Raw genomic sequence first — 25,906 nt, forward strand, 5'->3', positions numbered from 1 at the left:
GAAAGGAAGGAGAAGGCCCTCCTGGAGGGGAGGACAGGTGGGCCAAGCCAGGATGTCCACACAGAGTCATTACCTCAGGCTGGGTCTTGGCACAAGCACCTCAGCATGGAGAATCAGCTCTGCCCAGTCCCTGCCTCTCCCAGCCAACGCTACTCCCGCCTCCGCCCCCCGCCCCCACGCAAGCTCCAGCTTGCTGTATTTGCAGGATCCCAGGCCCAACTTGAAAGTCACCTCCTCCATGGAGCCTTCTGGGATTGAACCCTGTTGGAGCATGTGGCACTTTCTATTGACATGTACATTTGCCAGTCCGTTCCCCTCTCTAGGGCCCCTCTCTGTGCTCACTGTGTGCCCAGCACCAGCACGCAGCCTGGGGCATAGAGGAGGGGTCTGGAAAACCAGGAAGGGGACCGGGCAGGGAGGCAGAAAAACCACTGGAGCTCATTAGAGATGACAGGGCCCTGAAGGAGGTGAAGAGGGAGAAAAAGCAAGGGCAGGATCGCGGGGCCTCCCACGGCGTCCCAGCAGACAGAAAGCGGCCAAGAGGGCTCTGAAATAAGTCGCTGGGGCGGGACGTGAGTGGAGCCGACTCCTGAGCGCTTCCTATAGGCCAGGCGCCGGGCCGACTCGGTTCAAGTGCCAATGACCGGTGGCGGGATGTTGAGAAATACCGCCAGGGCGGGCAGCTCCAAGTGATGGGACCCACCCACTAAGTTTTTGTACTCTCCCGCCTTGCGAGCCCAGCGCAGCCCGCAGGGGCTCCCGGCGGATAAGGGGCGGGGCTCGCAGCCCGCGGCCCGCAGCCCTGCGGGGTCAGACCCTGGACCCAGACGCCGTGTCGCCAGCCCGGGTGCCCAGTGGGGAGGGGCAGGGCCGGACCCCAGCGCAGCGCCCAGCCGCGGCGCCTCTCACCTGCCCGCCTGCGCCCCGCGCCCCCGCAGGAAGTGCGGGCCTCGGTGCAGAGAGGAGAAACTGCCGGAGGTCGGGGAGAAAAGAGTACGGAGGGGAGAGGCGGCGACCAGAGGGTGGGGAGCTGCGGTTCCTGTCATGTGACCCCCTCCCCTCGACTCTCTCGCAGCCCTGCCCGGCGTGGCGGGAGCCGGTCGGAGGACGGTCTCCTCCCGAGACTTGGTCTCTGGGCCCCAGGTAAGTGAGTGCAGAGCTGGGGGAGGGGGGTGAGGAGGCGGATCGTCAGAGGAATGGGAGAGAGAATTGAGGCCCAGAAGCTGCTGGTGGTTGGCCGGGGGAGGGGTGAGAACCGCAGCTGAGCGCAGAGGGGCCCCTTCCTTCCTCCCTTTCCCACCGCTGGTGCTGTAGCCACGCCCCCCCCCATCTGGGTTCCTTGGGGAACCCTGGCGGACCCAGCCCCGGGAGCTGGACCACAAGCTGGACCACCAGGTAGAAGACAGAGGAGGTCCCAGCAGTTCCAGATTCGAGGTGCTGCTGCAAATGCTGAATCCTAGGAACTGTTGGGGTTCGGGGCCGGAACTATTTCGGTCCCAGTGGGAGAATCAGCACATGGACTTGTCTCTTGCCAAAAGGTGCTGGTGAAGGCCTGTGGCCCCTGGGAGCAGGTTGGAGTAGGGCAGAGCTGGCCTTGTGGCCCCACCGTACTTACCGGTGGCCACATCTGGCCTTGGCTTCCTTTGTGACGTCCCATCTTTCCAAGCCCTTTGGACTGGTTTCTCCCCATTTGACAGATGGGAACACTGAGGCCATATGTTGCTTTGAGATGTTGCTGGACACTGAGCCAGATCCCCTCCAACAGGATTTCTCTTCAGCATTGACCATGCCAGGGCCAAGACTGTGAGGCTCCCTCAACAACCACCCCACATCTCTCCCAGGAAGTGGCGCATTGCTGCCCCAACTTCCACCCCACCGCAGAGATGCAGAGGCAGTGGTCGGTGCAGGCTCCCAGGGAGCCAGAAGCCGAGCCAGGGGGCGAGGAGCTATGGGAGCAGGAGATGGCGCGGCTGTGCCTCTCCCAGCAGCCGGTGCGGGTGCTGCCCTACGCCATGGTGGACAAGCGTTTTATCCGGTGGGTGCCGGCGAACCCTGCGGAACACGGCGGAGGCCGAGCAGTGGGGGTGGGAGTGGGGCTGGGGGTGGGGTGGGGGAATGCACCTGTTCGACGGGGGCGGGGTGGAAGCAGCAGCCCTGGAAACTCTTTGGCCCAGGGTGCTGCTCTGCCTGGCCAGGTGGGCATGCTGGCTGACTCAGGGCACCCCCCTCCCCATCACCACCCCATCCTAGGCAGCTGCGGGAGCCCGAGGGGGTGAAGACCTCCTGCTGGCAGCAATGGCGTCGCAGGCGGCAGACTGCGGGCCGGCGACTGGGGGAGGCGGTTCGGCGGCTGACCCGGGGCTGTGGGCTCTGGGAGGGGGCTCTCTACGAGATCGGCGGTATGACCTGAACCCCAATCCCCACCTCCCTCCTCCCCTCTCTGGAGTCTCAGCGTCTGGTTTAGAAACCAGAAGAGAGCATCACCCCCCTTTGCCGTTGCACCGTTTCCCCCCACCAGTCACCCCCCAATCACGTGGCTTTGAGGTCACACACCCGCCTCTGCCCCAAGAGCCAGCCCCCCAAAACGTTGATGGACGATGGCGCGCCCTCGTGGCTGTTAGAGGTACTGCTAGGCAAGCCTCCGGAACTGGCCATCGAACTGAGATCCTGGGGAGGCTAGTCACTCACACCCCTGCTGGGTTGGTCAGCCCTAACCCCGCAGCCCTAGGATGACCAGTCGGGCTCACGGCTAGGCCCCTCCTGACTCCCCTGCTGTCCCCTCGCAGGCCTCTTTGGCACTGGAATCCAGTCCTATTTCACCTTCCTTCGCTTCCTGCTGCTACTTAACCTGCTGACCCTGCTTCTGACCAGCAGCTTCGTCCTGCTGCCCCTGGTCTGGCTCCGGCCCCCTGACCCAGGACCAGCTCTGAACTTCAGTGAGTGCCCGGCCCATGGAGAGAACAGTTCCCCTGAGCCCACCTGAACCCTGGGGGCTGGTCCAGCATTCATGTGCTGGGACAGCCCCAACCCTCTGTGTCCCAGCCCTGGGCATCAACCTGCTTGGGTCCAGCCCTGAGACTCTCCCTGACCTTACCGTTTGCATGACAGCCTCTTGACATGCCCTCAGGACCCTGCTCAGGCCTTCTGGGATTGGGGGCTATGGAGTAGGAGGGGCAGAGCCTCCCCTATGCCTTGGGGACCCTCCCCTATGGGACCCCTCTCTCTTCTTGACAGCTCTCCAGTGTCCTGGTAGTGGCCACCTACCCCAGACCGGTGTTTCCAAGTTTAACAATCTACTCTGGAATGTTTTTACCGGCAGGGTGAGTGAATCTGTCCTGGCCAAGGAGCAGGGAGGCCGGAGGACCTGGGGATATGGCCTCAGGAGACCCCAGTCTAAGATGACCACCATCCCTCCAAGGGCATGTTGGCTTATAGAGGGACAGCCCTTCATAGACAGGCTGTCTGGGTCAGCAGCGGAGTCACGAGAGAGGCTGAGGCCACTGTGCACCTCCAGGCCCATGCATGTGCCCATAGCCCTCAGAGCCCACGTGGGGTGGGAGTACAAAGGACAAGAAGCGAAAAGTGTCCAGGCTTCTGGGATAGGCACCACCCTACCCTCATCCCTGGAAGCCACCAAGTGGTTCCTGTGTGGGCTGCCATGTTCCAGTTCTGGCTTTTTCTTCCAAGCTGTGTGTCCTTGGGCAAGTTGCCTAACCCCTCTGGGCCTCTGTGAAATGAGGATACTCTTATTCTCTGCCCGATGGAGTTATTGTGAGGGTTAATGTGTTAATAGCAAGAAAACACTCAGCACACAGCCTGGCTCCGTTATCGTTGTCTGACATCTGCAGGCCTTCAACAACACGTATCTCTTTTACGGAGCATACCGGGCGGGGCCCGAGAGCAGCTCAACATACAGCATCCGCCTGGCCTACCTCCTGAGCCCACTGGCCTGCCTGATCCTCTGCTTCTGTGGGATTCTGCGGCGGTGAGAGCAGAGCCCCTTTTCCAGGCGGTCTCCCCTGATCATTCCTCCTCAGTGTGGTACCCCCAAGCTGGTGGGGAGTCCCCGCAGACGGACTTCAGGCCCAGAACTCTGCATTGCCAGCTGCAGACCTCAGGGGCAGAGCCACCACCCCTGTATCCCCACCCCACTCCCCAGTCAGGCCAAGGTCCAAGCCTGCCCCTGGGGCTGCCCGGGGCTTCCCACCCCAGATCAGGGCCGGGCCCAGGCTGAGCCCTGCCCGCCACTGCCCCCTCCAGGATGGTGAAGGGGCTGCCACAGAAGATGTTCCTGGGCCAGGACTACCGGTCGCCTCTCAGTGCCAAGGTCTTCTCGTCCTGGGACTTCTGCATCCGGGGGCAGGAGGCCGCCACCATCAAGAGGCATGAGATCAGCAATGAATTCAAGGTGTGCGTGAGGACGTGCATGAATGTGAGATGTGAGTGTAAGTGTGAATGAGTGTGAGAGCACGTGGGACTGTGGGTATGAGTGTGTGGCTTGCGTGTGGGAGTGTGAGAGTGTGTGCACACAAGATTCTACAGCTTGGGGGAGGTGCTCCAGCTTGGGGTGGGGTGCTGGGCCATGTTGGGGTGGGAGCATTCACCTGTATGGTGCTGGGGTGGAGGGCTCTGGATGAAACCAGCCTGTCCCCACCCCGTCGTCACCCCAACTTTGCCTAGGGCTTGCAGCCTGTCTCCCCACACACACCAACCTGGGGCTGTTTGCTGGCCCCCCCCCCTTCCACCTGGGTCAGCCCTAACCCGCCCCTGCCCTGCCCCCCAACAGATGGAGCTGGAGGAGGGGCGTCACTTACTGCTGCTGCAGCAGCAGACCCGAGCTCAGAGGGCCTGCCACCTGCTTACCTACCTTCGGGTCAACGTCCTCATCGGGCTCCTGGTGGTTGGAGCCATCAGCGCCATCTTCTGGGCCACCAAGTACTCGCAGGACAACAAGGAGGTGCCAGGCAACTGACATGCATTTATTTCATCCCGGCCAGTTCTGGGGGAGGGGATGGGTCGGTCCCACTTTGCAGAAGGAGAAACTCAGACTCCGAGAGATTAAAGCCATTTGCCCAAGGTCAGGACCGAGTCAGACCGGCTCTGCCTGTGGCTGCTCCCCCACTGCCATGCTGTCACTGGGAATAGTCCGGGGGCTCCCGGATGCCTGCCCTGCCTCACAGCAACACTTGAAGGGGTCGTAGGGGATGGGCGAGCTGCTGGGGGCCCTCCAGCCCACGGCACCCCCTTACCTGCTTCTCCCCACAGGAGTCCTTGTTTCTGCTGCTCCAGTACCTGCCCCCTGGGGTCATCGCCCTGGTCAACTTTCTGGGTCCCCTGCTGTTCGTTTTCCTGGTCCAGCTGGAGAACTACCCTCCCAACACTGAGGTCAACCTCACCCTTATCTGGTGAGTGCCACCTGTCTTGATTATCGCCTGGCACTGGGGCCCCAAGCAAGGGAAGGCAGGCAGCCGCCCTCACACACAGTCTTGGGGGCCCCCAACTAAGGTTCTTCAATCCCCACCATCCAAAGCAAGCCAGTGACTGTTTTTTCAGGGACACAGGGTACCACAGTCACCCCCCTAGGAACACAGCTCCCTCCCATGTGCCCTGAGGGTTTATAACCCTCACCTTGATAACCCTCATGTGACCTGTGAAGTTAAGACCATCCTCGTCACCACTGGATAGATGAGGAAACTGAGGTTTGAAAGGGTCAAGTGTCTCAGTCAAGGGAATCTCCCCATACCTGCTGAGTGGAGGTTCACACTCAAGCCCCCCTCCACCCCCAAGCCCTGCTCTGTCTCCCCTCTCAGGACTCGGGTCCTGCCTTGGACCCAGCCACAGGCCCCCTAGTCCCCCAACTCCAGCTCAGGTTCTCTGCTACCCACCCCTCATCGGCAGGGCCTGCTTTTCCTCGGCCTTCCCTGGCACAGAAGCTGTCCACAGCCCATTCCGAGTCCCTCCAAGGTAGATGTGTTTGGTTTGAAACTTTATTATTGGAACAGGTAATAAAACGTATGCATGGGTAATCAGTTCAGTTCAGTTCAGTCGCTCAGTCGTGTCCACCTCTTTGCGACCCCATGGACGGCAGCACGCCAGGCTTCCCTGTCCATCACCAACTTCCAGAGCTTATTCAAACTCATGTCCATTGAGTCAGTGATGCCATCCAACCATCTCATCCTCTGTCATCCCCTTCTCCTCCTGCCTTTCCCAGCATCAGGGTCTTTTCAAATGAGTCAGTTCTTCGCATCAGGTGGCCAAAGTATTGGAGCTTCAGCATCAGTCCTTCCAATGAATATTCAGGACTGATTTCCTTTAGGATGGACTGGTTAGATCTCCTTGCAGTCCAAGGGACTCTCAAGAGTCTTCTCCAATACCACAGTTGAAAAGCATCAATTCTTTGGTGCTCAGCTTTCTTTATAGTCCAACTCTCACATTCATACATGACTATGGAAAAAACTACAGCTTTGACTACACATAGCACGTTCAATTCAAAATGCTCAAAGGATGAAAGATAAAAATAAGCCCCTACCCACCCTTGCCTTCCTCAACAGAAGAACCACTGTTTCCACCAGCCTCTTGCCATGCATCAGCATTCAAAGTCTACACTTTGTGAGACTTCCCCGGTGGTCCAGTGGTTAAGACTCCCTGCTTCCAAAGCAGGTTCAGTCACAGAGTGCAGACAAAAAGTAAAAAAAGAAAGTCCACACTTGTATGTAACATGCAGTGGTGGTTTGGGGTTGGGCCACCTTACCTGTGTGGTCCAGTTATATATTATTCAGGAGCATGCACGCACATGTTTGTGGTATATGGACAGTGTAAGTAGTATTCTTAGTCGCGTCCAACTCTTTGCAACCTCATGGACTATAGCCTGCGAGTCTCCTCTGTTTGTAGGATTCTCCGGGCAAGAATACTGGAGTGGCTTTCCATTTACTTCTCCAGGGGATCTTCCCGACCCAGGGATTGAACCCGTGTCTCCTGCATTGCAGGCAGATTATTTTCCCACTAAGCCACCTGGGAATAGGCCTTAGAAGAATGATCTCACCTGCATTAATGATGTAAAGGCCCGTATGTGCCTCCTGTGACTCTCCAAACTGGGTGTTGTGGGAAGGATGGCTGAGACCATGCACTCTTTCCCATGCTGATCTAAACGGAACCATTCTCCTGGGAGTTGTCTGCAGAACACACTTTGGGAAACATTGCCACGGATGGAGCAGGTTGGAAGGAAGCTGGGCCCTGGGTTTAGAGGGGGCCGGTCCCAGGAAAAAACTTGAGGTTGTGCAGATGTCAGCCACACCTGTGTCCTGGGTGGCTGTGCCCTGTACCTGGGCTCCTCCCCTGACACAGTCTCCGCCCCCACCCCAATCCCCAGGTGCGTGGTGCTCAAGCTGGCCAGCCTGGGAATGTTCTCCTTCTCACTGGGCCAGACTGTGCTGTGCATTGGAAGAAACAAGACCAGCTGTGAGTCCTACGGCTACAACGCCTGTGACTACCAGGTGGCTGGTGGCTCCATCCGGGCCTCTCCCTTTGTCCTCTGCAGAGCCCCACCTCTCTGATCTCCTTGCCCCTCTCTGGTCTCACCTCTGTGAGAGGCTGTGGGCAGAGCGGTGCACTCGGCAGTCACCTCCAGTGAGTGCAATTCGCATCACACTGCCCTGTGCAGAGGAGGCAGCTCCGACTGGTTGCTCGTCTTATTCTCCAGGCCTGGATTTTAACTTAGCCAATCATATCAGACTCCAGGCGCGGCTCCTATACTTTGGGGTCCCCCCATCGGGTGGGTGAGGGGTGGTTGGGGACCAAGGGTAGTGACGTATGCACCCTCTGACCAGTGCTGGGAGAACTCCGTGGGGGAGGAGCTATACAAACTCAGCATCTTCAACTTTCTTCTCACGGTGGCCTTCGCCTTCCTTGTCAGCCTGCCTAGGAGGTGAGCCACGTGGGGACACCACGGGGGCAGTGTGGGCCTGTCTGGGGGGCTGGCCAGTGGCCACGGCCAAGGCTGTGAGCAGTTCTACACTCGTGTGTCCCGTGTGACTGCGTGTGTGTAACAGTCCAGGGCCCAGAGCACTGAGGTCCACACACTCCTGGGGTGGTGGGGACCTGTTCCCTCCCTCCCCCAGGATGTTGGTGGAGCGGTTCTCAGGCCGGTTCTGGGTTTGGCTGGACCGAGAGGAGTTCCTGGTGCCCAAGAACGTGCTGGACATCGTGGAGGGGCAGACGGTCACCTGGATGGGCCTCTTCTACTGCCCCCTGCTGCCCCTACTCAACAGCGTCTTCATCTTCCTCACCTTCTACATCAAGAAGGTGAGGGCCCGGGGGCCGGGAGGGTGCAGGGGTGCACCTGCGTGGGCGCCTTCAGTGCCACCGGCTGGGCAGCCTTCACGTCCTGCGGCTGCCCAGCCAGTCACTTCCGGTCTGCAGACTGCGCTGACCGGTCACTTCCGGTCTGCACACTGCGCTGACGACACCCTGCTGTGTCCTTGTTCCCCTCCCCCCAGTACACCCTGCTGAGGAACTCCAGGGCGTCCCCTCGGCGATTCCGCGCCTCCAGCTCCATCTTCTTCTTCCAACTGGTGCTCCTTCTGGGCCTGCTCCTGGCCGCCACACCCCTGGGCTATGTGGTCAGCAGGTGAGCGGAGCAGACGGCCCGAGGGGGCCGGGCCGGCGGCTCCTCGCCCGGGCACTGATCCTGGCCCTCCTCTGACCGTCTCTCTCCCAGCATCCGCTCCTCCTGGAACTGTGGCCTCTTCGCCAACTACTCGGCCCCCTGGCAGGTGGTCCCTGAGCTGGTGGCCCTCTGGCTCCCACTCTCCAGCCAGCGCATCCTCCACTACCTGGGCTCCCACGCTTTCAGCTTCCCGCTCCTCATCCTGCTCAGGTGCCTTTCAGGGCAGCGGGGGGGTCGAGGGAACGGGCACCTGGGAGGGGAGGGGCTGAGCGACCCCGCGGGAGGAAGGAGATGAGAGAGAAAGCCGTGTCTGGGATCCTGGAAGAGAGAGGAGCCCCGGGGGGTGTTTTCTAAGAGACTGAGGCAGGGAAGGAGGAAGTCGGGGGCTGACTGACTTTGCCTCCCCTTCTCTCCAAAGCCTTGCCCTGACCGTGTGCGTCTCCCAGTCCCAGGCCAGTGCCAGAGCCATCCGGAGACTGCGGAAGCAGTTGGTGTGGGTAAGTGTCCGCAGGACTGGGGAGGGGCCACAGGGACTGCTGGCGAGCCCCTTTTGGGGCCGCGGGCCGCCGATAAAAGCGGGGAAGATGGAGGGAGGGAACCGGGGCCTAAGGTTTGGCCTCATGCCAGGAGGAGCCAGGAGACAGGAATGTGGCTTTAGGCCTGGAGACCCGGTTTTGGTTTTTGTTTTTGTTTTTGTTTTTGTTTTTGGAGACCCGGTTTAATAGGAGTGTAGGTTTGGCCTGAGGTCGGGAAGGCGGGACTATGGTGGGGGCGTGGTCTCAGGCCGGGGCCGGATCTGGTGGGCGTGGCTTTAAGATAGGACAGTGTCTGGCGGGCGTGGTCTTGAGAAGGGGTGTTATTTGAGGGGCGTGGTCTTGAGGGCGTGGTCTCTACCGTACGTGGGCGGGCAGGGGCGGGACCTGGACGGGGCGGAGTCTAGGGCGGGAGATTAGTGGGGCGAGGCCGCAGCGGGGCGGGGAAGCGGGGCGAGCTCCGGTTGGGGCGGGGCCTCAGAGCGGCTACAGCGAGCTCGGCTGCATCTTCCCCCGCCCGCCTGCGGGTGAAAGGAGGTGCTGCTCCTAACCGGCCTGCTCGCCCCCTGCCTCCGCCTCAGCAAGTCCAGGAGAAGTGGCACCTGGTGGATGACCTGTCGCGGCTGCTGTCAGAGCCGGGCTCCGGCGAGTCTCTGGGGCCTGAGTCCCCTGTGTCCCGAGGATCGCGCCCGAGATCCTTCTGCCCCGGATTTCCGTGCCCGGGCTCCCCGGGACCCAGGCCCCGCAGGCCAGGACCCTCCCTTGAAGATCCCGCCGGGTTGCGCGGTGTTTCGGTCCCCGCCCATAGATTCCGCTTCCCCAGCGGTTCGGAGCTGTAGCACCGACTCCCTCCACCACCACCGCTGAGAACTTTGCCTGGCGCCGACGTGCAGCCCCCCACCTCCTGCCCCCTCGCCCCACGCTCCTGATCCCTGATTCCCTCTCAGTGGACCCTCCAGCAAGGTACCGCAAGGTGGGGCGCATACACCCAGGGGCAGCAGGAAGAAAATATGGGAACTTGTATTTATATTTTTATCTCTGTTCTTTAAAGTTTTCTTGTTTTGTTAAAGTTTTATAATATACATAATATATTAGCATAGCGACCCATGAATGTGCTTTATAAATACGCATTCATTGGGGGTGCTCAGGAGTTGTTTACTGTGCAGAGTACCCTTGTAAAAGTTCGGAGACCTTGGTCTGTCAGGGAAAGGCCTGGCCTCAGTGAAAGCAAATCTGCAGATGGGGCTTGCCAGGCTCTAACTGCAGGCACCCCCACAGCCTCCTGTAATTCCTCCTTCACGTGTGAGGCCATTAAGACCCACAGACATTATGAGTCCGCAAGGGGCAGAACTCAGAGCTGATCTGCACCCTGAGACGCAGAGTGTGGGCCCCAGGGAGGCAGAGGAGCCCCCTGCCTAGCCCCCTGCAGGGCCGTGTCCAAGATTCCCAAGCCTCCGGTGCCGAGGTTGCAGAGGTTCTCAATCCGTGGTTCCCAGGCTCAGAGAACATCTGAGAAGCCTATCGGATGCTGGCTGTATGCCAGCAATTCTGATGCGATTGATCCAGGTGCAGCCAGCAGCCCAGCATCGGGACTTTCTCAAGTGTCCAGGTGACTCTCAACAGCAGCCAGGGGATGAGAACTGCTGGCCTAAAGAGCCCTCAGGAGGGAGGGTCAGGAGAAACCACAGAACGTGCTTGACCAAACCAGCCTCTACTTCCAGCAGCAGGGGCCCGGTGCCTGGCTGGATTCTCAGCCTGGACATGGCGTCCGGGCGGCTCTGGCCTGGCGCCCTCAGTCCAGAGGCTTCATGTGGTCACTGGAGGCTTGGCTGTTACAGCTCCTTCTGTCGCTGTCCCTCTCTCTCACCCAGCGTCACATGACCCATCCATCTGTCAACAAGTGCCGGGCCCTGTTCTGGGGCTGGTGATGAGACTGCAGGAGACACAGCGAGCCGTGTGCTCAGTTTGGGGAGGGCGGCCAGCCTGGCCGCAAAGAAAGTGACGCACATCATTAACTAGCAGCTTAGGGTCAGCGTGTGGTCCCCACCGAGCAGCACCAACAGCACCTGGGAACTTGTTAGAAAAGCCTATTCCCAGGCCCGGCCCCACCTTCTCGAATGGAGCGGAGCCCAGTCCTGTGGTTTACGGAGTCCTGGGGGGTGGGGAGGTGATGCTGATGGGCACTAAGTGGGAGAACATCAAGGTTGCCTGGAAACCTCACAGTCCTTCTCATCACCTACATGTGCCTTCAGAGAACCAGCCAAGTGCATCACCGGATGTGAGGGGGATGAGCTTTGGGACTTGGAGGAACTCAAACTCTGAGCCTCAGTTTGCTTAGCCAAAACCTGGGGATGATGCCACTCTTCTCCGTGTGGTTGCTTGTATAGCATCCTGATGGGTGTCCTGCCCTTCCTGGAAGAGCAGTTGAGGTCCTATTACAACATGGTCATTGGCCTAAAGGAAATGGGAGAGACAGGAAGTGGCCCTGTGACCATGCCCACCCTGCAAGGCAACCTGGGGCTCAGCGGGGAGCCAGCAGGAGGGTTTTGTGGAATCAGGGGCCTTGGAGGAGAGAGGACTCAGACGGGAGATGAGGCAGAGGAGCAGGCTGAGCCAAGGTATGGAGATGGCCCAGACAGGGCTTGGTTGCACAGACTGGGAATCTGAGATCTCTACACTGGGCTGTGGGGCCCATGAGGACCATCAGAGTGTAACCAGCATGCCCAAGGCTGGGCTTGGAGAGTCGGGTCAGGGGGCGGGGGGCGGGGGGGGGGGCAGGTAACGACTTTGAGCCTCTTTGCCAGTAGCAAACAAGACACACGTGGGCAGGGAGAGGCCGTGGGGTTACTGCAGTAGGTGAAGCCAGGGTGTCTCCAGGCAAGACAAGATCTGTACTGGCAAGAGCCCAGTACAGATGCAGGAAGGTGGAAACCCCAGCACCTCCACCTTGGGGGGGCCCCACACTCTCCCTGCCCAGCCTTGAAAGGGCTCCCAGCCACACCAGCCAAGGCAGCCCAGCACAGACTCCCACTCAGGGGACCCTCCAAGGAACGGGACTCAAGGCAAACAAGAGATGCTGGTAAGGCCGTCTTTTATAGGGGAGACGCCCTCAGTGGGCAGAAATCACAAACTGTCAGTCCCATGGATGACAGGAGAGCTCTGAGGACACCCCAACTCCGCTCCATCTAGGCGACCTGGGCTCACCTGGGGCACCTGTTCAGTGCTGTGACACCTGCAGCCTGTGGCGAAGAGATGCAGAACAGCCTCGGCCCCCACCTGAGGGGCACACAGGTGATGGCTGGAGAGGGGTACCCGGGGCGGGGCAAGAAGGATGGCCCTGGTTCCACCAAGGCCTGAGGGAAGTGTCCTTTGAGGCTACCCGCTGCTCTCTGCCCTGGCTCCTCAAATACACCGATGAAAGAGGGAAGCTTTTCATGAGAGGCCTCAGCGCGAATCCGATGCCTTGAGCACAACGTAGAGGAAAAACCTCCAGCTTCTGAACCTTTAGGCAACAGCCTGCCCGCAGCGAAGGAGACCCTTCTGTCTGGAATCCTCAACTCCTTCCCCCACCCATCTCATCAGAATTAGAACAGACTTTCTGGGAGGGAATTTCACTGGGAAACTAAGAGAATATTAGCTCTTGCTCCCCAAATGCAGAGAGGTAGATGGGTCCCCAGGGTGTGTCCCCAGGGGTACAACTCAGGATTCTGGGTGGCGATTCCTGCCCACTGGGGACAAGGGACCACCAAGGTGACTGATAAAGCTAGTCCCCAGGGGAGCTCCAGGACACTGTCCAGGTTCTAGTTCCCAACCCCCAACCCCCCACCCCACCCACATCCTTCCTGCTGCTGGCAGGTGGGCTGGGTCATCCCGCCAGACCAGCTTCCTGACACACCCAGACCTCAGGGACCCAGCAGCTGCTCTCAAGCCACGCCCAGGGGCCCAGGAGCCCAGACAAGGGTAGCTGGCCTTTCTTAGGTCAGGTGTCCCTTCTGGGTCTGTGCTGGGGGTGCGCATGTCATAGACCTGTGAGGTTCTGGGTGAGAGAAAAGCCTGCAAGGAAAGCGAATGGTTCGCTGGGGTTGGGACCCTGTCCTCGAGGAAGGCATCTGTGTACGGATCAAAGAGCCACATTCCGTGAGAGCAGAAGAAAAATGCATGCAACTACATCAGTGTATAACAGGGAGTGTTTCAGTAAAGTCACTTCATTCATTACAAAAAAGGCCTTGTTGGGGAGGTGCCCGTCCTCCCTGGGGATGCTGGTGCCACTGCAGGATTGGCTGGGTGCTGGCCCCCACCTCACCTGTTCCCTCTCGTCTCTCTGCCCTGAGGCCCCAGCCTTGACGGGTCCAGTCCTTCAAAAGGACCCTCATGATTCCATCAGGCTTCCCAGGTGGCTCAAGAATCTGCCTGCCAACGCAAGAGCCACAGGAGACGCAGGTTCAATCCCTGGGTTGGGAAGATCCCCTGGAGAAGGAAATGGCAACCCACTCCAGTACTGTTGCCTGGAGAATCCCACGGACAGAGCAGCCTGGCAGGCACGACTGAGCACACGAAGCACACAGCATGATTATATCCGGCCCCCTCGCTGCTCTGGGATAGTCCCCTCATCCCCAAATCAGCAGGCTAGCAAGTGCCATGCCCCTGGCCAGCTACCAGAACGCACTCCAGGGTTAGGATGTGGGCATCTTCTTCCCCAGGGTCCTGCTGCTCAGCAGTGGTGGCAACCGTGAGCCCTGGATTGGTTCTGAGCCCCTCCTAATCCCCTGGGGGTGTGGGAAGCATTGATGTTCTGGGCCCAGCCCCAGGGTGCTGTGGTCTCCAGGTTATCTCCCCGCTGCAGGCATGCACCCACCCAGGGAGCACCCAGGGGCTCTGGGTAGAGGGCTTCGATCAAGGCAACTCTTGCTTGCTGGGTGGAGGGCAGTTTGTCAGAGGCCTGAGGCTCCTACTGCTGCTCTCTTTGGCTGCCCTAGGTGAGCTGCTCAGGGACATCGTGGGAAGGGGCTGCTGCCAAGGCCTTGAGGTGGCAGGCTCAAGGTCCAGGGGTCTAGGGAGCACAGAAGATATGGGGCCCAAAGGCCCAGACCCCGGAAGCACAAGACAGAGAGGGGAGGATTTGGGCTTGAGTCGCAGACCAGCCCCTTATTGCATGCATATTGGTTTAGTCACTAAGTTGTGTCTGACTCTTGCAACCCCATGGACCGCAGCCTGCCAGGCTCCTCTGTCCATGGGATTCTCCAGGCAAGAATACTGGAGTGGGTAGCCATTTCCTTCTTCAGGGGATCTTCCTGATCCAGGGATCAAACCCAGGTTTCCTTCATTGCAGGCGGAGTCTTTACTGACTGAGTCAGTGGGGAAGCCCCTATTGCATGCATTACTGCTTTGCCATTCTGGGCTCACTGTTTATACTCATCTGCAAAATGGGCTCATGAGACAAAATGTTCTGGGCTTCAAAGAGCTTCTGTGAGCGAAGATGCTTGTGAGGTCCTGGTCCTCCCTCTGGGCTCAGGACGAGGCTCTCTGGGTGGGCTCTGGCCGTCTCTACTTCCTGGGTCCTCCTGACCACGCTCACCTCTCTTACAGCCACCAGCAGCTCCTCACAGGAGAGAGGAGAGTCGGCCAGCACACTGCGGGGAGGAGTACCCCCAGCTGGGGACCCTGGCGTCAGGCCCCCGCCGGTGGTAGAGACCTTGGCTGGCAGGGTGAGAGGTTGTTGCTGGTGAGTGGCGTCTGCTGCCAGACAGCTGGACAGTTCTGGAACCCCAGCCTCCAGCCCTGCAGGGCCCTGGAGGGTCGGAGAAGAGACGGCTCAGCAGGAGGGGGTGGGCAGGGACAGCAGAGCATGGTGGGCACAGTGATATGGACCCAGGAAGTGCTTGGCTTCCCCTTGGGCTGGGGGGGCATTACCAGTGGAGGGGGGCAGAGGGCATGTCCCCCGGGGGCATATCCAATCACTCTGCCCCAGTGACTGATCTGTAGAGGGAGTCCTGGGTGGGGGTGACCCCAGGGCAGGCCAGGGGCGTTCCACTGGGCGCCTCGGCCCAGGAGGAGGGCAGTGAGAGAATGAGGAAGTCTGGGCTCCCCCCACCACACCCCCGCCCTGAGGTCCAGCCAAGGGGAAGCTGCCCGACTCTCAGAGGCAGCAGGAGGGTGTCAGCGCCCCCACCACCCCACTCCCCACAAAGCCGCCCGGTGGTACAGAGCCAGGGAGAGAAGATGCTCCTGGTACCACCCCCGCCCGTCCGCTTTCCCCCTCCACCTTTCTGCTCCCCCTCCCTTCTCCTGCCCTCTCCCATGCCCCCTTCTGTCCCTGTGACCCTTAAGGTCAAGGGGATCAGTCACCTGCTCCTCTCCACGTCTCCAAGCGGGGGCAGGGGCTGCCCCTCCTCTGGTGTCGACGGGACCGTACCTTCTCCCTTCTCAGGGCTGTGGCCTCAGCCGCCTCGATTCCACTGAAGGGTGGGTCTCACTTGAGTGCAGCAGAGGCTGAACTGTCATTTCCTCATTTGCTTTAAAAACAAACACATCATGGTGTTTCCGATAAAAAGAGAACAACTCTCAGCCCAGGCCTCTGGGCCTCCGGGAAGTACCTGGGTAGACCCAGTCCACCCCCCTCCAGCCCCTGACTTCTGCTCAGACTCTAGGCCACAAGCCCTGCTAACTGAACTCCTAAGGGACCGACTGACAGATCATTCATTCAATCATTCAACAGCTACAGGTTGAGCACCTTTTGGTGCCAGGTGCTACTCGAGGGCCCAGGATGGATATACAAGGTGGGGAAACAAAACAGAGATCCCTTAAAAAAAAAAAAAAAAGAAACAGAGATCCTTGCCCTCAAGTAGCTTACATTCTAGTGGGGCCAGGGGGCAGATGATAATAAAAATAAGCACATTTGGGACTTCCCTGGCAGTCCAGTGGTTAAGACTCCACGCTTCCACTGCAGGGGGCACAGGTTGGATCCCTGGTCAGGGAACTAAGATCCCACACACCTCTGGAGGTGCAGCTCCCTCCCCACGAAAGCACATTCTGCAGCGCACTAGAATGTTGTGGGTCCCGGAGAACAGCAAGCAGGAAAGAGGGGAAGGGAGGGTGTGGTGGGGGTGGGGAGGGAGGGTACCATCTACTAGGAAGTCACCTCGGAGACTGGGACACACAGGACGCAAAGGAGGTGGTGGAGCAGTATGTGTCCAGACAAGGGCCTGCATGGCCAGAGCCCAGAAAGCAGGAGGAGGGGCGGGGAGGCAGTGCAGGGGTTGTGTTCAGCAGGGGCATGGCGTTGTGGGCAGAGCATTGGGAGGATGTGCAGCAGGAGGCTCGACCTGATTTGCTCTTCAGAGGGTCGTTTCGGCTGCTGCGTTGAGAAGAGATGGGATGGGGACCAAGGGTAGAATCCTAGGGAGTCATTAGACTGGTCCCAGGATCCAGAGGAGAGACTGGGTGGTAGCCAGGAGGCCTGACCAAGTTGTCAAGATGTATTCTGGTGGTCAGGCCAACCGCCGTTGCTGATGGAGGGAGCAGGTGGGAAAGCGGGAGCTCTGGAAGATGACTTCCGGGTTTTCGGTCTGAGCAACAGGAAGATTGGCGAAGTCAAGGGCAGCCTTACAACTACTGATTACTATCAGTAGGAGCAAGAGGTTGGGCCTGAAACATTGGATGTTAAGGAATGGAAGAGCCACGATTTTGGGAAGATTCTCTGTCTATTTGAATTCCCCAGGAATCATGGCAAGTGCAGTATGGAGTGTAGCAGGAGCCAGGTGCAAGAGTCTTCAAGGGACGGTGGGCATTTCTAGGTCGTTGTAACTCAGAGGGACAGGGTACAGTATCTGAAGACAGGAAGTTCAAGGCTGTCCCTCCCCTCTCCACTCCTAAAACCCACTTCAAAATCCTCAGGGTGAGGCTCTAGACCATTCACAAGCATCACTTGGAAGGGGGCTGCTCTAAGGAAGCACCGTGCAGAAAATGATTCTCTCCTGGTTCTGGAGGCAGAAGTCTGAAGCCTTGCTCGTCGGGGCTGTGGTAGTCCTTGGCCTTCCCTGGCTTGCGACAGCATCACTCCAAATTCTGTCTCTGTCTTTACAAGACCTGTGTGTATGTGTCTTTGTCTCTTCTCTTGTGTGTGTGTGTGTTAGCTGCTCAGGCATGCCTGACTCTTTGCAACTGCATGGATTGTAGCCCGCCAGGCTCCTCAGTCCATGGAATTCTCCAGGCAAGAATACTGGAGTGGGTTGCCATTCCCTTCTCCAGGGGATCTTCCCCACCCAGGGATCGAACCCAGGTCTCCTGCATTGCAGGTGGCTCTTTACCGCCTGAGCCACCAGGGGCTTCCCTTCTCTTGTAAGGGCCCACCCTAAACTGGAGTCCATTTCTAAGGACCCCACTTCCAATAAGGTCCCATTCCAAGTAAGGCTTAAATGCATCTTTTTTGGAGGACTGAGTTCAACCTTCAGCAGGTACCTGCCTATTCAAAATCAGATCCCTGGGCCCCAGCTCAGATCTATTGAATTGGGTCTCCAGGGTTGAGACTTCAATCTCCAAGCATCTGGGTGATCACAGAAACAAGCAGGGGTGATCTCCAAGGCCTCTGAGCCTAGCTGGGCAGTAGCCCCACTGCCTTGGCCTAGGCACAGCCCTGAGAGTGTCCTTCTTTCTTTAGCAACCGTGGGAGGCTCTGCAAAGCCACTCGATCAGCCCCACCCTGGCCAGGCTCAACTTCCGGTCCCAGTCCTGAGGGTATCCTTGTCACTGATCAAATTCTGAGTGTGTCTGAGTGATCAAATTCAGATGTTCAGACATCTGACAAATTCAGATGGACAGAGACACAGACACATCAGACACAGTTGATGAATTTTTAATTAAATGATAGATCACTCGTTATCTGTGGGGGTGGGCTCGATGCATACACTAAATAATCAAAAGGGAAGAACAACGCAAGCCTTATCAGAATAAAAAGTGAATGCTCTGCCCTGTAGGAAATGAAAATAGAAAGTGGCTCCTGTCTCTGAACTTATGTAAATCAGGCTTCTATTAATGGCCACTGGAATGGAAATGAAGCTGGGCCAGCTTTTTCTTTCCACTTTTGTCAAGTCAAGGGCATTTCCTCACAATGAAGGGGGCGAAAAATATTATCACCCTTAAGTCTGGTCCCACATTTCCCCAGGGAGGAAGATTCTGGCCCCAAGAGCATCTTTGGGCAGAGAGCCGTTGGCAGTTTGACCCGAGTCACATTGATGAAATTGTTGGTAGCAGTCTGTAAACTGGTGCCCCAGAGAGTAGATTAAACTCTAGATAGTGCTTTACTTAACTTTTTCTTTGCACAAAAGAGTGTTTGAAAAAAAGCATGGAAAAAAATCGAGGGTTCTCATGAAGTTTAGAAAGAGGCTCAGATGGGAAAAAATTTGTGATGACTGAGCAACCCTGGGCAAGGGAAGAATCCTGATTCAGCAAGCCTGCTGCTGGTGGTCTAGACATTTCCCAGCATTGACACTATTGCCATTGGGGCCGGGTAGTTTTTAAATAGGGGCTGCCCTGTGCATTGGAGAAGGCAATGGCACCCCACTCCAGTACTCTTGCCTGGAAAATCCCATGGACGGAGGAGCCTGATAGGCTGCAGTCCATGGGGTTGCGAAGAGTCGGACACGACTGAGCGACTTCACTTTCATTTTTCACTTTCATGCATTGGAGAAGGAAATGGCAACCCACTCCAGTGTTCTTGCCTGGAGAATCCCAGGGATGGGGGAGCCTGGTGGGCTGCCGTCTACGGGGTCGCACAGAGCCGGACAAGACTGAAGCGACTTAGCAGCAGTAGCCCTGTGCAATGTAGTGTGTTTAGTAACTTCCCTGGCCTCTCCCCAACTCGATGCCAGGAGCACCCTACCCCTCATTGGTGACAACCAAAACTGTCCTCAGACACAAAAATGTCCTTGGAGGTAGGATCACCCCAGATTGAGAACCACTGGTGGAGAAAGAAATATGCTTAATGGTCAGAAACTTTAGGATCCCTAGAAAATGTCTCTGAAGAACATCATATTCTAGTTTCTTCCAATTTTATGCTCAGTGAGTAGTTTTCTGATCACAGCACTTCCAGAGCCAACGTTCCTGGCACGACAAAGATGATGTATGAAGTATATGATATTTGGATTTCATACACCCATCTCTACCCCCCGCACAAGCACCCCCTCCCTCCACACTCTCCTTGAAAAATCTGGTAGGCACCCCCTATGCATCATTCAGCCCTCTCTCCCAAGCCCCCACTCAGAAGGCATCTTTGTTTAATCCTGATCACTCTCAGAGAATTCACTATGGGCAAGCCCAGGCCAGAAGGAGGATCTTAGAGATGCTTGGATTTTGTGCTCAGTCATGTCCGACTCTTTGCGACCCCATGGACTGTAGTCCGCCAGGCTCATCTGTCCATGGGGACTATTCAGGCAAGATTACTGGAGTGGGTTGCCATGCCCTCCTCCAGAGGATCTTCCCAGACCCAGGGATTGAACACAGGTCTCCCGCATTGCAGGCGGATTCTTTTACTGTCTGAGCCAGCAGGGAGGCCGTGCATTGGGTCTTACAGCATGTGGGATCTAGTTCCCTGACCAGGGATCGAACCCAGGCCCCCTCCATTGGGAGCCCAGAGTCTTAGCAACTGGACCACCCGGGAAGTCCCAAGATGCTTGCTACATCAAAATCAAATTCAGGATCTACCTACAAAACAGAAAAGTTACTTGCAAGCAGAGAGGCTGTGTGGATGGATGAATGCCTGCTGCGAGGGGCTGCAGAGTGGGTTTTGGTCCTGGATCCAGGGAGGAGAGTTCTCTGGGTGCTGTCAGCATCTGCTCTTCCTGTGTTTCTGAAGTCCTTGCCTTTCCTAAAGTGGCCTGTTTCTCTAGTTCCGTCCCTCCTCTCTGAGTTTAGGATCCCTGCACCATAGCATCTCTTGTGGTCTGGATCATATCCACCTGCCTCCTGCCTTCTGACTGCCCCTTTGAATCAAATGTTGACCTTCTGGTGGCAGGAGGCTGGCCACCATCCCCACAGCCCGTGTCCCCAGAGTAGGTGTGGTGGTATCCAGTTATTTTCGCAGTAAACATCTTTGTCTTAGGCATCATCACCACATACCTAATTAACTAGTTGGCCAGAAGGCAATTTTGCCATATGAATATAAAAAGTAAATAAAAGAGGGACATTTAAAAGGACACAATGAACCATGAAAAATGAACTGAAAAAATAAAGACTTTGTTATGAAATAGAAAATATTTTAATATATTTAAAATATATGTAGGAACTTCCCTGGTGGTCCAGTGGTTAAGACTCTGCACTTCTAATGTAGGGGGCAAGGATTCGATCCCTGGTTAGGGAACTGAGATCCCACATGCCATGTGGCTCAGCAAAAAAATTTTTTTTAATGTGTGTAGATTCATAGCCATGCAGCATAAATAAGTGATTTTATTTTGGGTGTTGTATCTAAGCACTTGTCTTCCAAGTCTTTCATTCATAATATTGTATCCTCCCCCCTCCACACTATCCATTGATTGATCTCATTCAGCATCACACTTTTTCTTGTTTACTAAAATTTTTTCACTCATTAACAGAGGTATCAGTTTCCAAACACTAGGATGTTCATAACACAGCTTGTCCTGTGCCGGGGAGAACTTTTACTGTTGTGTACTCTTGGCACATTGTCACATGTCTGTGGATAGACGTTCCAAAGTTCTACAGGAAATGGGGGTTTAATTCTGTGCTTTCAAATCACCAAAGGATTTGCAAACTGATATGTTATCATTTTCTAGTATAATATGCCATCTGGCTTTATCCTCTCATTTCAAACTTTCAGTTTTATCACTGCATTTTCTATCAAGTCAATATTACATAACTGTTATCACCCATTACTTTAAGACCATCACATTTATACTTGTCACTGTATAGTCACATGGGCTAAGATTTATGTAATATAAACACGGGAGTCTTGTATCAATAGAGAAATGAAACCCGGTTGTCAACCAGTTACTTTATCTTTTATGGCAGAATTGCCTTATGGCCAATTAGTTATGAAATGAAAATGTTTAGTGGAAGTGCCTGCGGCAAAGATGTGTATGATGGAGATGTTTACCATGAAGGTACCAGAGTAGGTCTGTCTGGATGAAGAAACCTCTGATCTCTGATCTCAGAAGGTGGACAGGTCCTCGACATCTCCAGGCCACTGCCAAGGATCAGGCCTGAATGCTGGGCCGGCTCGTCAGGTGCCTGGTCCACCTTGTACCTCATTTGTCCCCATCCTGGGAGGAAATCCCCAGCTTCAGGGTGTCCTCAGGGAACACCAGGACGACACGACTCACGTTTCACCACTGTGTCGCAGATGCAAGGAGCAGATGCCACACTTCAGCGTGCAACCCGAGAGCAACTGCTTTGTTCAGCCAGCAGATAGTAACTTTCTGGTCTCCTGCCTTGGGCCAGGGAGGCACTGCTTCGCAGGACTGGCAGAGCACCTGGACCCTGCAACAGCGGACAAAACTGTTGGCTCTAGAAGTTGAATCCGGTGTCAGCTCTCCCAACATGTGTTCCAGATTTCTCCACGTGTCCTATTCATGTCCTCATTTCAATTAATTTCTGTAGTAATGTTATGAGCAGAAAGAGTCTAAACCCAACGGGTGGACTTTATCTCCAGCAGTTTCTTTTTTCTTTAAAAAATTGAGGTGAAATTCACATAACACAAAGTTAACCATTTTAAAGTGATAATTCAGTAGCGTTTAGTCCATTTCCATTTCCCAAAAGGAAACCCCATACCCCTCAAGCAGTCACTCCTCATTGCCCCTCACCTGGCCCCTATTAACCACTCATTAGCTTTCTGACTCTGGGGATTTTTTATTTTATTATTTATAATAATAATAATAATAATTATTATTATTGTTATTTTTTGCCACACTGTGTGGCACGCAGGATCTTAGTTCCCTGACCAGGGCTAGAACCTATGCCCCCTGCAGTGGAAGCACAGAGTCCTAAGCACTAAACCAGCAGGAAATTCTCTGGGGATTTTTTAAGTTTTGGCTATTTCACATGAATGGAATCATACAATATGCAGCCTCTTGGGTCTTACTTACTTCACTCAGTATAATGTTTTTAAGAGTCATTCATAGTGTATTAATAGCAGGTGTCACTGCTTCATTCCTTTTTATGGCTGAATACTATTTCATCTTATAGATGGATCACATTTTGTTTATTCATCATCCATTGATGGGTATATGGTCTGTTTCCACTTTTGGCTGTCGTGAACAGCGCTGCTGTGAACATGTGTGTACAAGTATCTGTTAGCGTCCTTATTTTCAATTGTTTTGATATATATCTTGGAGTAGAATTGCTGGGACATATGGTAATTGGAGAAGGGAATGGCTACCCACTCCAGTATTCTTGCCTGGAGAATCCCCACGGGTAGAGAAGCCTGGCAGGCTACAGTCCATGGGGTCGCAAAGAGTCGGACACGACTGAGTGACTTTCACTTCACTTCAAGGTAATTCTTTAATTTTTTTGAGGAATTGCCAAACCAGCATTTTCTTGATAAACATTGGTTTCCTTCTTCCTCTTTGGACTGTCTCACTTCCCAGAAGTCGTATTGAAGAGACCTCCTAAATTTTACTCATTGTTAACCTGAAATTCAAAATTAACTGAGTGTCCTGCATTTTTAGTAGCTAAATCTGGCAATCCAGAATATATTACATGAGAATAAAATCAAATATGAAATTGTATGGTATACACTGCAAGTAGGGTAGAAGCTCAGATACAAGGTGGAGGGAGTAATCCAGACGGCAGCCTGAAAGAGATAGTAATCAGGCGGGCCTCTAGGCTGATTGTTGTTGTTTAGTCACTAAATCGTGTCTTTGCGATCCCGTGGACTGTAGCCCACCAGGCTCCTCTGTCCATGAGATTTTCCCGGCAAGAATACTGGAGTGGAATTTCCTTCAACTGGTATTGCCATTTCCTTCTCCAGGGAATTTTGCTGACCCAGGGATCAAACTCCCTGCTTGGATCTCCTGCTTGGCAGGCGGATTCTTTACCACTGAGCCACCTGGGAAGCTCTTCTAGGCTCATTAGGCATTATGTAATGAGGCGTTTTGCTAGGGAGAGGGTGTTAAAGTCTCCCAACCTCACCTGTGCTCCTGCCCTCTCCCTCCCCGCCCTGCCAGAGCCGGTGCCCCAGCTGCAGGCTGACTGCACCCTGCCGGACAGCAGGCCAGGCCTCAGGGCAGAGGTGTTCTGCGGGCATCCTCGGGCAGCCCACCTACAGACTGGTCAGAAGGGACGGGCTCACCCACATGCTGCAGATTCCGAACCCAGGGGGAGTCTGCCAACTTCTCCTTCCCACCAAAGCAGACGTCGGACTAGTTCTGGTGCCAGGCTGAAAGTGACATCGATGTCCAGCACAGTCCCTTGACACTGGTACTCCCAGGTAAGAGGGCCCTGTGGTTTCTAGAAGGGCACCTGCCACTTCTGGTAGGTCAGTGGGAGGTGCCGAGAGCAGGGAAGGGTGCCCTGATGCAGCCATGCCTACCCTGGCCCGGCCTAAACACGGGTCCAGCCCAGCTGCCCCCGCCTCCTTCACAGGAGAGCTGCACCAGGAGGCCACCTTCGTGCTGGTTGGTACCCTCATCTCCATCATAGCCTTCTTTTCTTGGAAGCTGATCTGGACCAAGCAAACCAGGTAGGAAACGGGTGCTGGATGTGGGGGAGGAGTGAGCTGCTGGTGGCCTGAGGGGACCCACTGGGGCCCTGGCTGGGCAGAGCTGGTGGGGGTTGGCAGGGCAGGGCTGCCGCTATGATCGGGCAGGACCCTCTGGGGCCTTCCTGGGACAGACCCCTCTCCCATCTCTACTCTGCTGTAGCTCCTCTCTGAAGTACCCACATAACAGACATAGGAAACCCACATAAGTTACCCACATAACCCACATCTCAGACATAGGGATTTCTCAGGTGCTAAAACCCACCACCAAATGGAAGCAATTAATTACTTGATGACCACGGGCTCGTAACCCTGGCACCTTCTGGTGCCCAAGGATTGATAATGCTAACCTGTGACACCAACCTGTTCCCTCAGCCTCACCAATCAGAGAACTGATCACATACCCTCCTGAGATGTTCTTCCTTCCCCTGGCCCATAATGTTTTGCTGGAACTCTTCGAGGAGTTCCTGGTTTGAGGCGGGGTCGGGGCTGGAGGTGGGGGGCATGAGCCCCCCTCCTCCCTTCTCCTTGCATGGCCCTGCAATAAACCTTTCTTTGCTCCAAACTCCGACATTTTGGTTTCTTTGGCCTCGCGGTGTGTTGGGCAGAGGTAACACCATCAGGGCAACGAAAGGGCCATATTGCTTAGGCATGACTTGCAAAAGCTTACTAAGGGCCCAGCGTGTGTCAAGTGCCCATGAAGCGCATTGGCGGCTTTATCTGACCCTGATCCTGCTCTAGCCACCTTCCTGTGGGGTCTACTGACTCTGGTGGGGGCACTCTCCCATGTTGCCAACCATCTGAGGAGGATGAGGCCACCCAGGACCAGGGTGGGCCAGGGGCTTCTACCCTCCATGGGAACCCTGTCCATCTTTCCAGCTGGTGACTGGAGACAGGGGCTGGATTTCCTGGGGTCCCCTCTCCAAGGCCATGACTTCACTGACTTGTAAAGTTGTTGCAGGAAGGGGGACCCCTTCCAAGGCCCGAGGGTGGGCTCTTGTCTAACACTTGGAAATAAACTGTCCAAGGAGACACGTGCTGACAAAGCAAGAGACTTTGTTGGGAAGGGGCGTCCGGGCAGAGAGCAGCAGGACGAGGGAACCCAGGAGGACTGCTCTGCCGCCGGGCTCACAGTCTCGGGTTTTATAGGGATGGGGTTTGTTTCTGGGTTGTGGCTGGCTAATCTCTCTGACTCAGAGTCCTTCCTGGTGGCATGTGGGTCACTCAGCCAAGATGGACACCAGCGAGAAGGATGCTGGGAGGTTGGTAGGACATATGGATCATCTCCTTTCTCCTTTCGACCTTTCCTGAATTCTTTGGGTCGGCGGTGACTTGTTAGTTCGGCATTCCTTACCAGGACTCCTGTTGTAAGAAAACTCACGTAAATGACCTTTGTGCTGCCCAACCCCGGGGGCTGCAGGTCTGTGCGCTCCACCTGCCTGACGTCTGGCAGTGGTCAGCTCTGCCTCCTGAACTTGTCACCTCCCGTGGTTACTAAGACACTGCTGTCCCTCCTCCCCACTCCTGTGTCAGCGAGCCTGTCACCCTAGAATCACACCCCTGCCCCTCCGTCGAACAGAAACCAACTACTCTTATCTAAGTTTCAGGAGGAAGCGGCAAAGAAAAAAAAGAACCAGTTAACACTAACAAGACCCAAGATGGCAGAGGATTAGACTTCCAATGGATCTAGAGCTTATTATACACTCTATACATTAACTAGAAGACATACCCACCCGCGCTAGGATGGTTGACAATCACCATGACGATAACTGGAAAAGCCCCCACAAGGACTGAAAAGGAGAGCTGCACCAGTTTCAGGTCCAAACCACACCCCTGTTCTTGGATAAAATGTTCCTCTTGCTCTTCCAAACCCTCCCTTTTACTCCAACCCTCCTATATATTTAGTGTCTCCATCTGAATTGGCTTGAATTGATTTACAAACTAGGTTCCCACTTCAGTCTTTGGCCATTGAATAAAGCTGGTGCTGTTCCAGTCACAGCATTG

General features: G+C 55.7%; 1 protein-coding gene and 1 long non-coding RNA gene across 9 annotated transcripts; one reads left to right on the forward strand and one right to left on the reverse strand.

Moving 5' to 3' along the window:
- The first annotated feature begins 715 nt into the window (after positions 1 to 715).
- On the forward strand, positions 716 to 25,875 carry TMC8 (transmembrane channel like 8). Of its 8 annotated transcripts, XR_006268239.1 has the most exons (19): positions 716 to 1,143; positions 1,766 to 2,035; positions 2,251 to 2,399; positions 2,787 to 2,936; positions 3,235 to 3,320; positions 3,849 to 3,985; positions 4,261 to 4,408; positions 4,787 to 4,957; positions 5,266 to 5,405; positions 7,370 to 7,493; positions 7,827 to 7,924; positions 8,118 to 8,301; positions 8,496 to 8,626; positions 8,717 to 8,875; positions 9,084 to 9,162; positions 14,785 to 14,920; positions 23,370 to 23,632; positions 23,788 to 23,884; positions 25,504 to 25,875. XR_006268239.1 is itself a non-coding variant. In XM_043462258.1 (17 exons), the coding sequence occupies exons 3-17, from the start codon at positions 1,884 to 1,886 to the stop codon at positions 10,035 to 10,037; spliced, it is 2,166 nt and encodes a 721-aa protein (XP_043318193.1). In that variant the 5' UTR covers positions 718 to 993; positions 1,076 to 1,143; positions 1,766 to 1,883; the 3' UTR covers positions 10,038 to 10,301. The 8 variants fall into 8 exon arrangements, 7 of the variants coding, with proteins under 7 accessions (XP_043318193.1, XP_043318197.1, XP_043318196.1 ...); XM_043462258.1 differs by lacking the exons at positions 14,785 to 14,920; positions 23,370 to 23,632; positions 23,788 to 23,884; positions 25,504 to 25,875 and adding an exon at positions 9,780 to 10,301 and having other exon boundaries at positions 718 to 993; positions 1,076 to 1,143; XM_043462262.1 differs by lacking the exons at positions 14,785 to 14,920; positions 23,370 to 23,632; positions 23,788 to 23,884; positions 25,504 to 25,875 and adding an exon at positions 9,780 to 10,301 and having other exon boundaries at positions 718 to 993; positions 1,076 to 1,143; positions 1,842 to 2,035.
- Positions 13,505 to 15,994, reverse strand: LOC122437415. Its single transcript, XR_006268250.1, has 3 exons — positions 15,544 to 15,994; positions 14,774 to 14,986; positions 13,505 to 13,608 (listed from the first exon to the last, which is right to left on the reverse strand). It is a non-coding gene; the product is annotated as an uncharacterized LOC122437415 (long non-coding RNA).
- Positions 25,876 to 25,906: the final 31 nt, after the last annotated feature.

This window comes from Cervus canadensis, chromosome 1, assembly GCF_019320065.1.
Source record: "Cervus canadensis isolate Bull #8, Minnesota chromosome 1, ASM1932006v1, whole genome shotgun sequence".
In the NCBI taxonomy this organism is placed as follows: domain Eukaryota; kingdom Metazoa; phylum Chordata; class Mammalia; order Artiodactyla; family Cervidae; genus Cervus; species Cervus canadensis.

Excerpts from the sequence above, each read along its gene's own strand:
- TMC8 (XM_043462254.1), top strand. The coding sequence starts at position 1,884 with ATGCAGAGGCAGTGGTCGGTGCAGGCTCCCAGGGAGCCAGAAGCCGAG. Across the intron at positions 4,409-4,786 it reads AGATCAGCAATGAATTCAAG|ATGGAGCTGGAGGAGGGGCG; the intron begins GTGTGCGTGAGG and ends GCCCCCCAACAG. Across the intron at positions 8,876-9,083 it reads CCGCTCCTCATCCTGCTCAG|CCTTGCCCTGACCGTGTGCG; the intron begins GTGCCTTTCAGG and ends TTCTCTCCAAAG.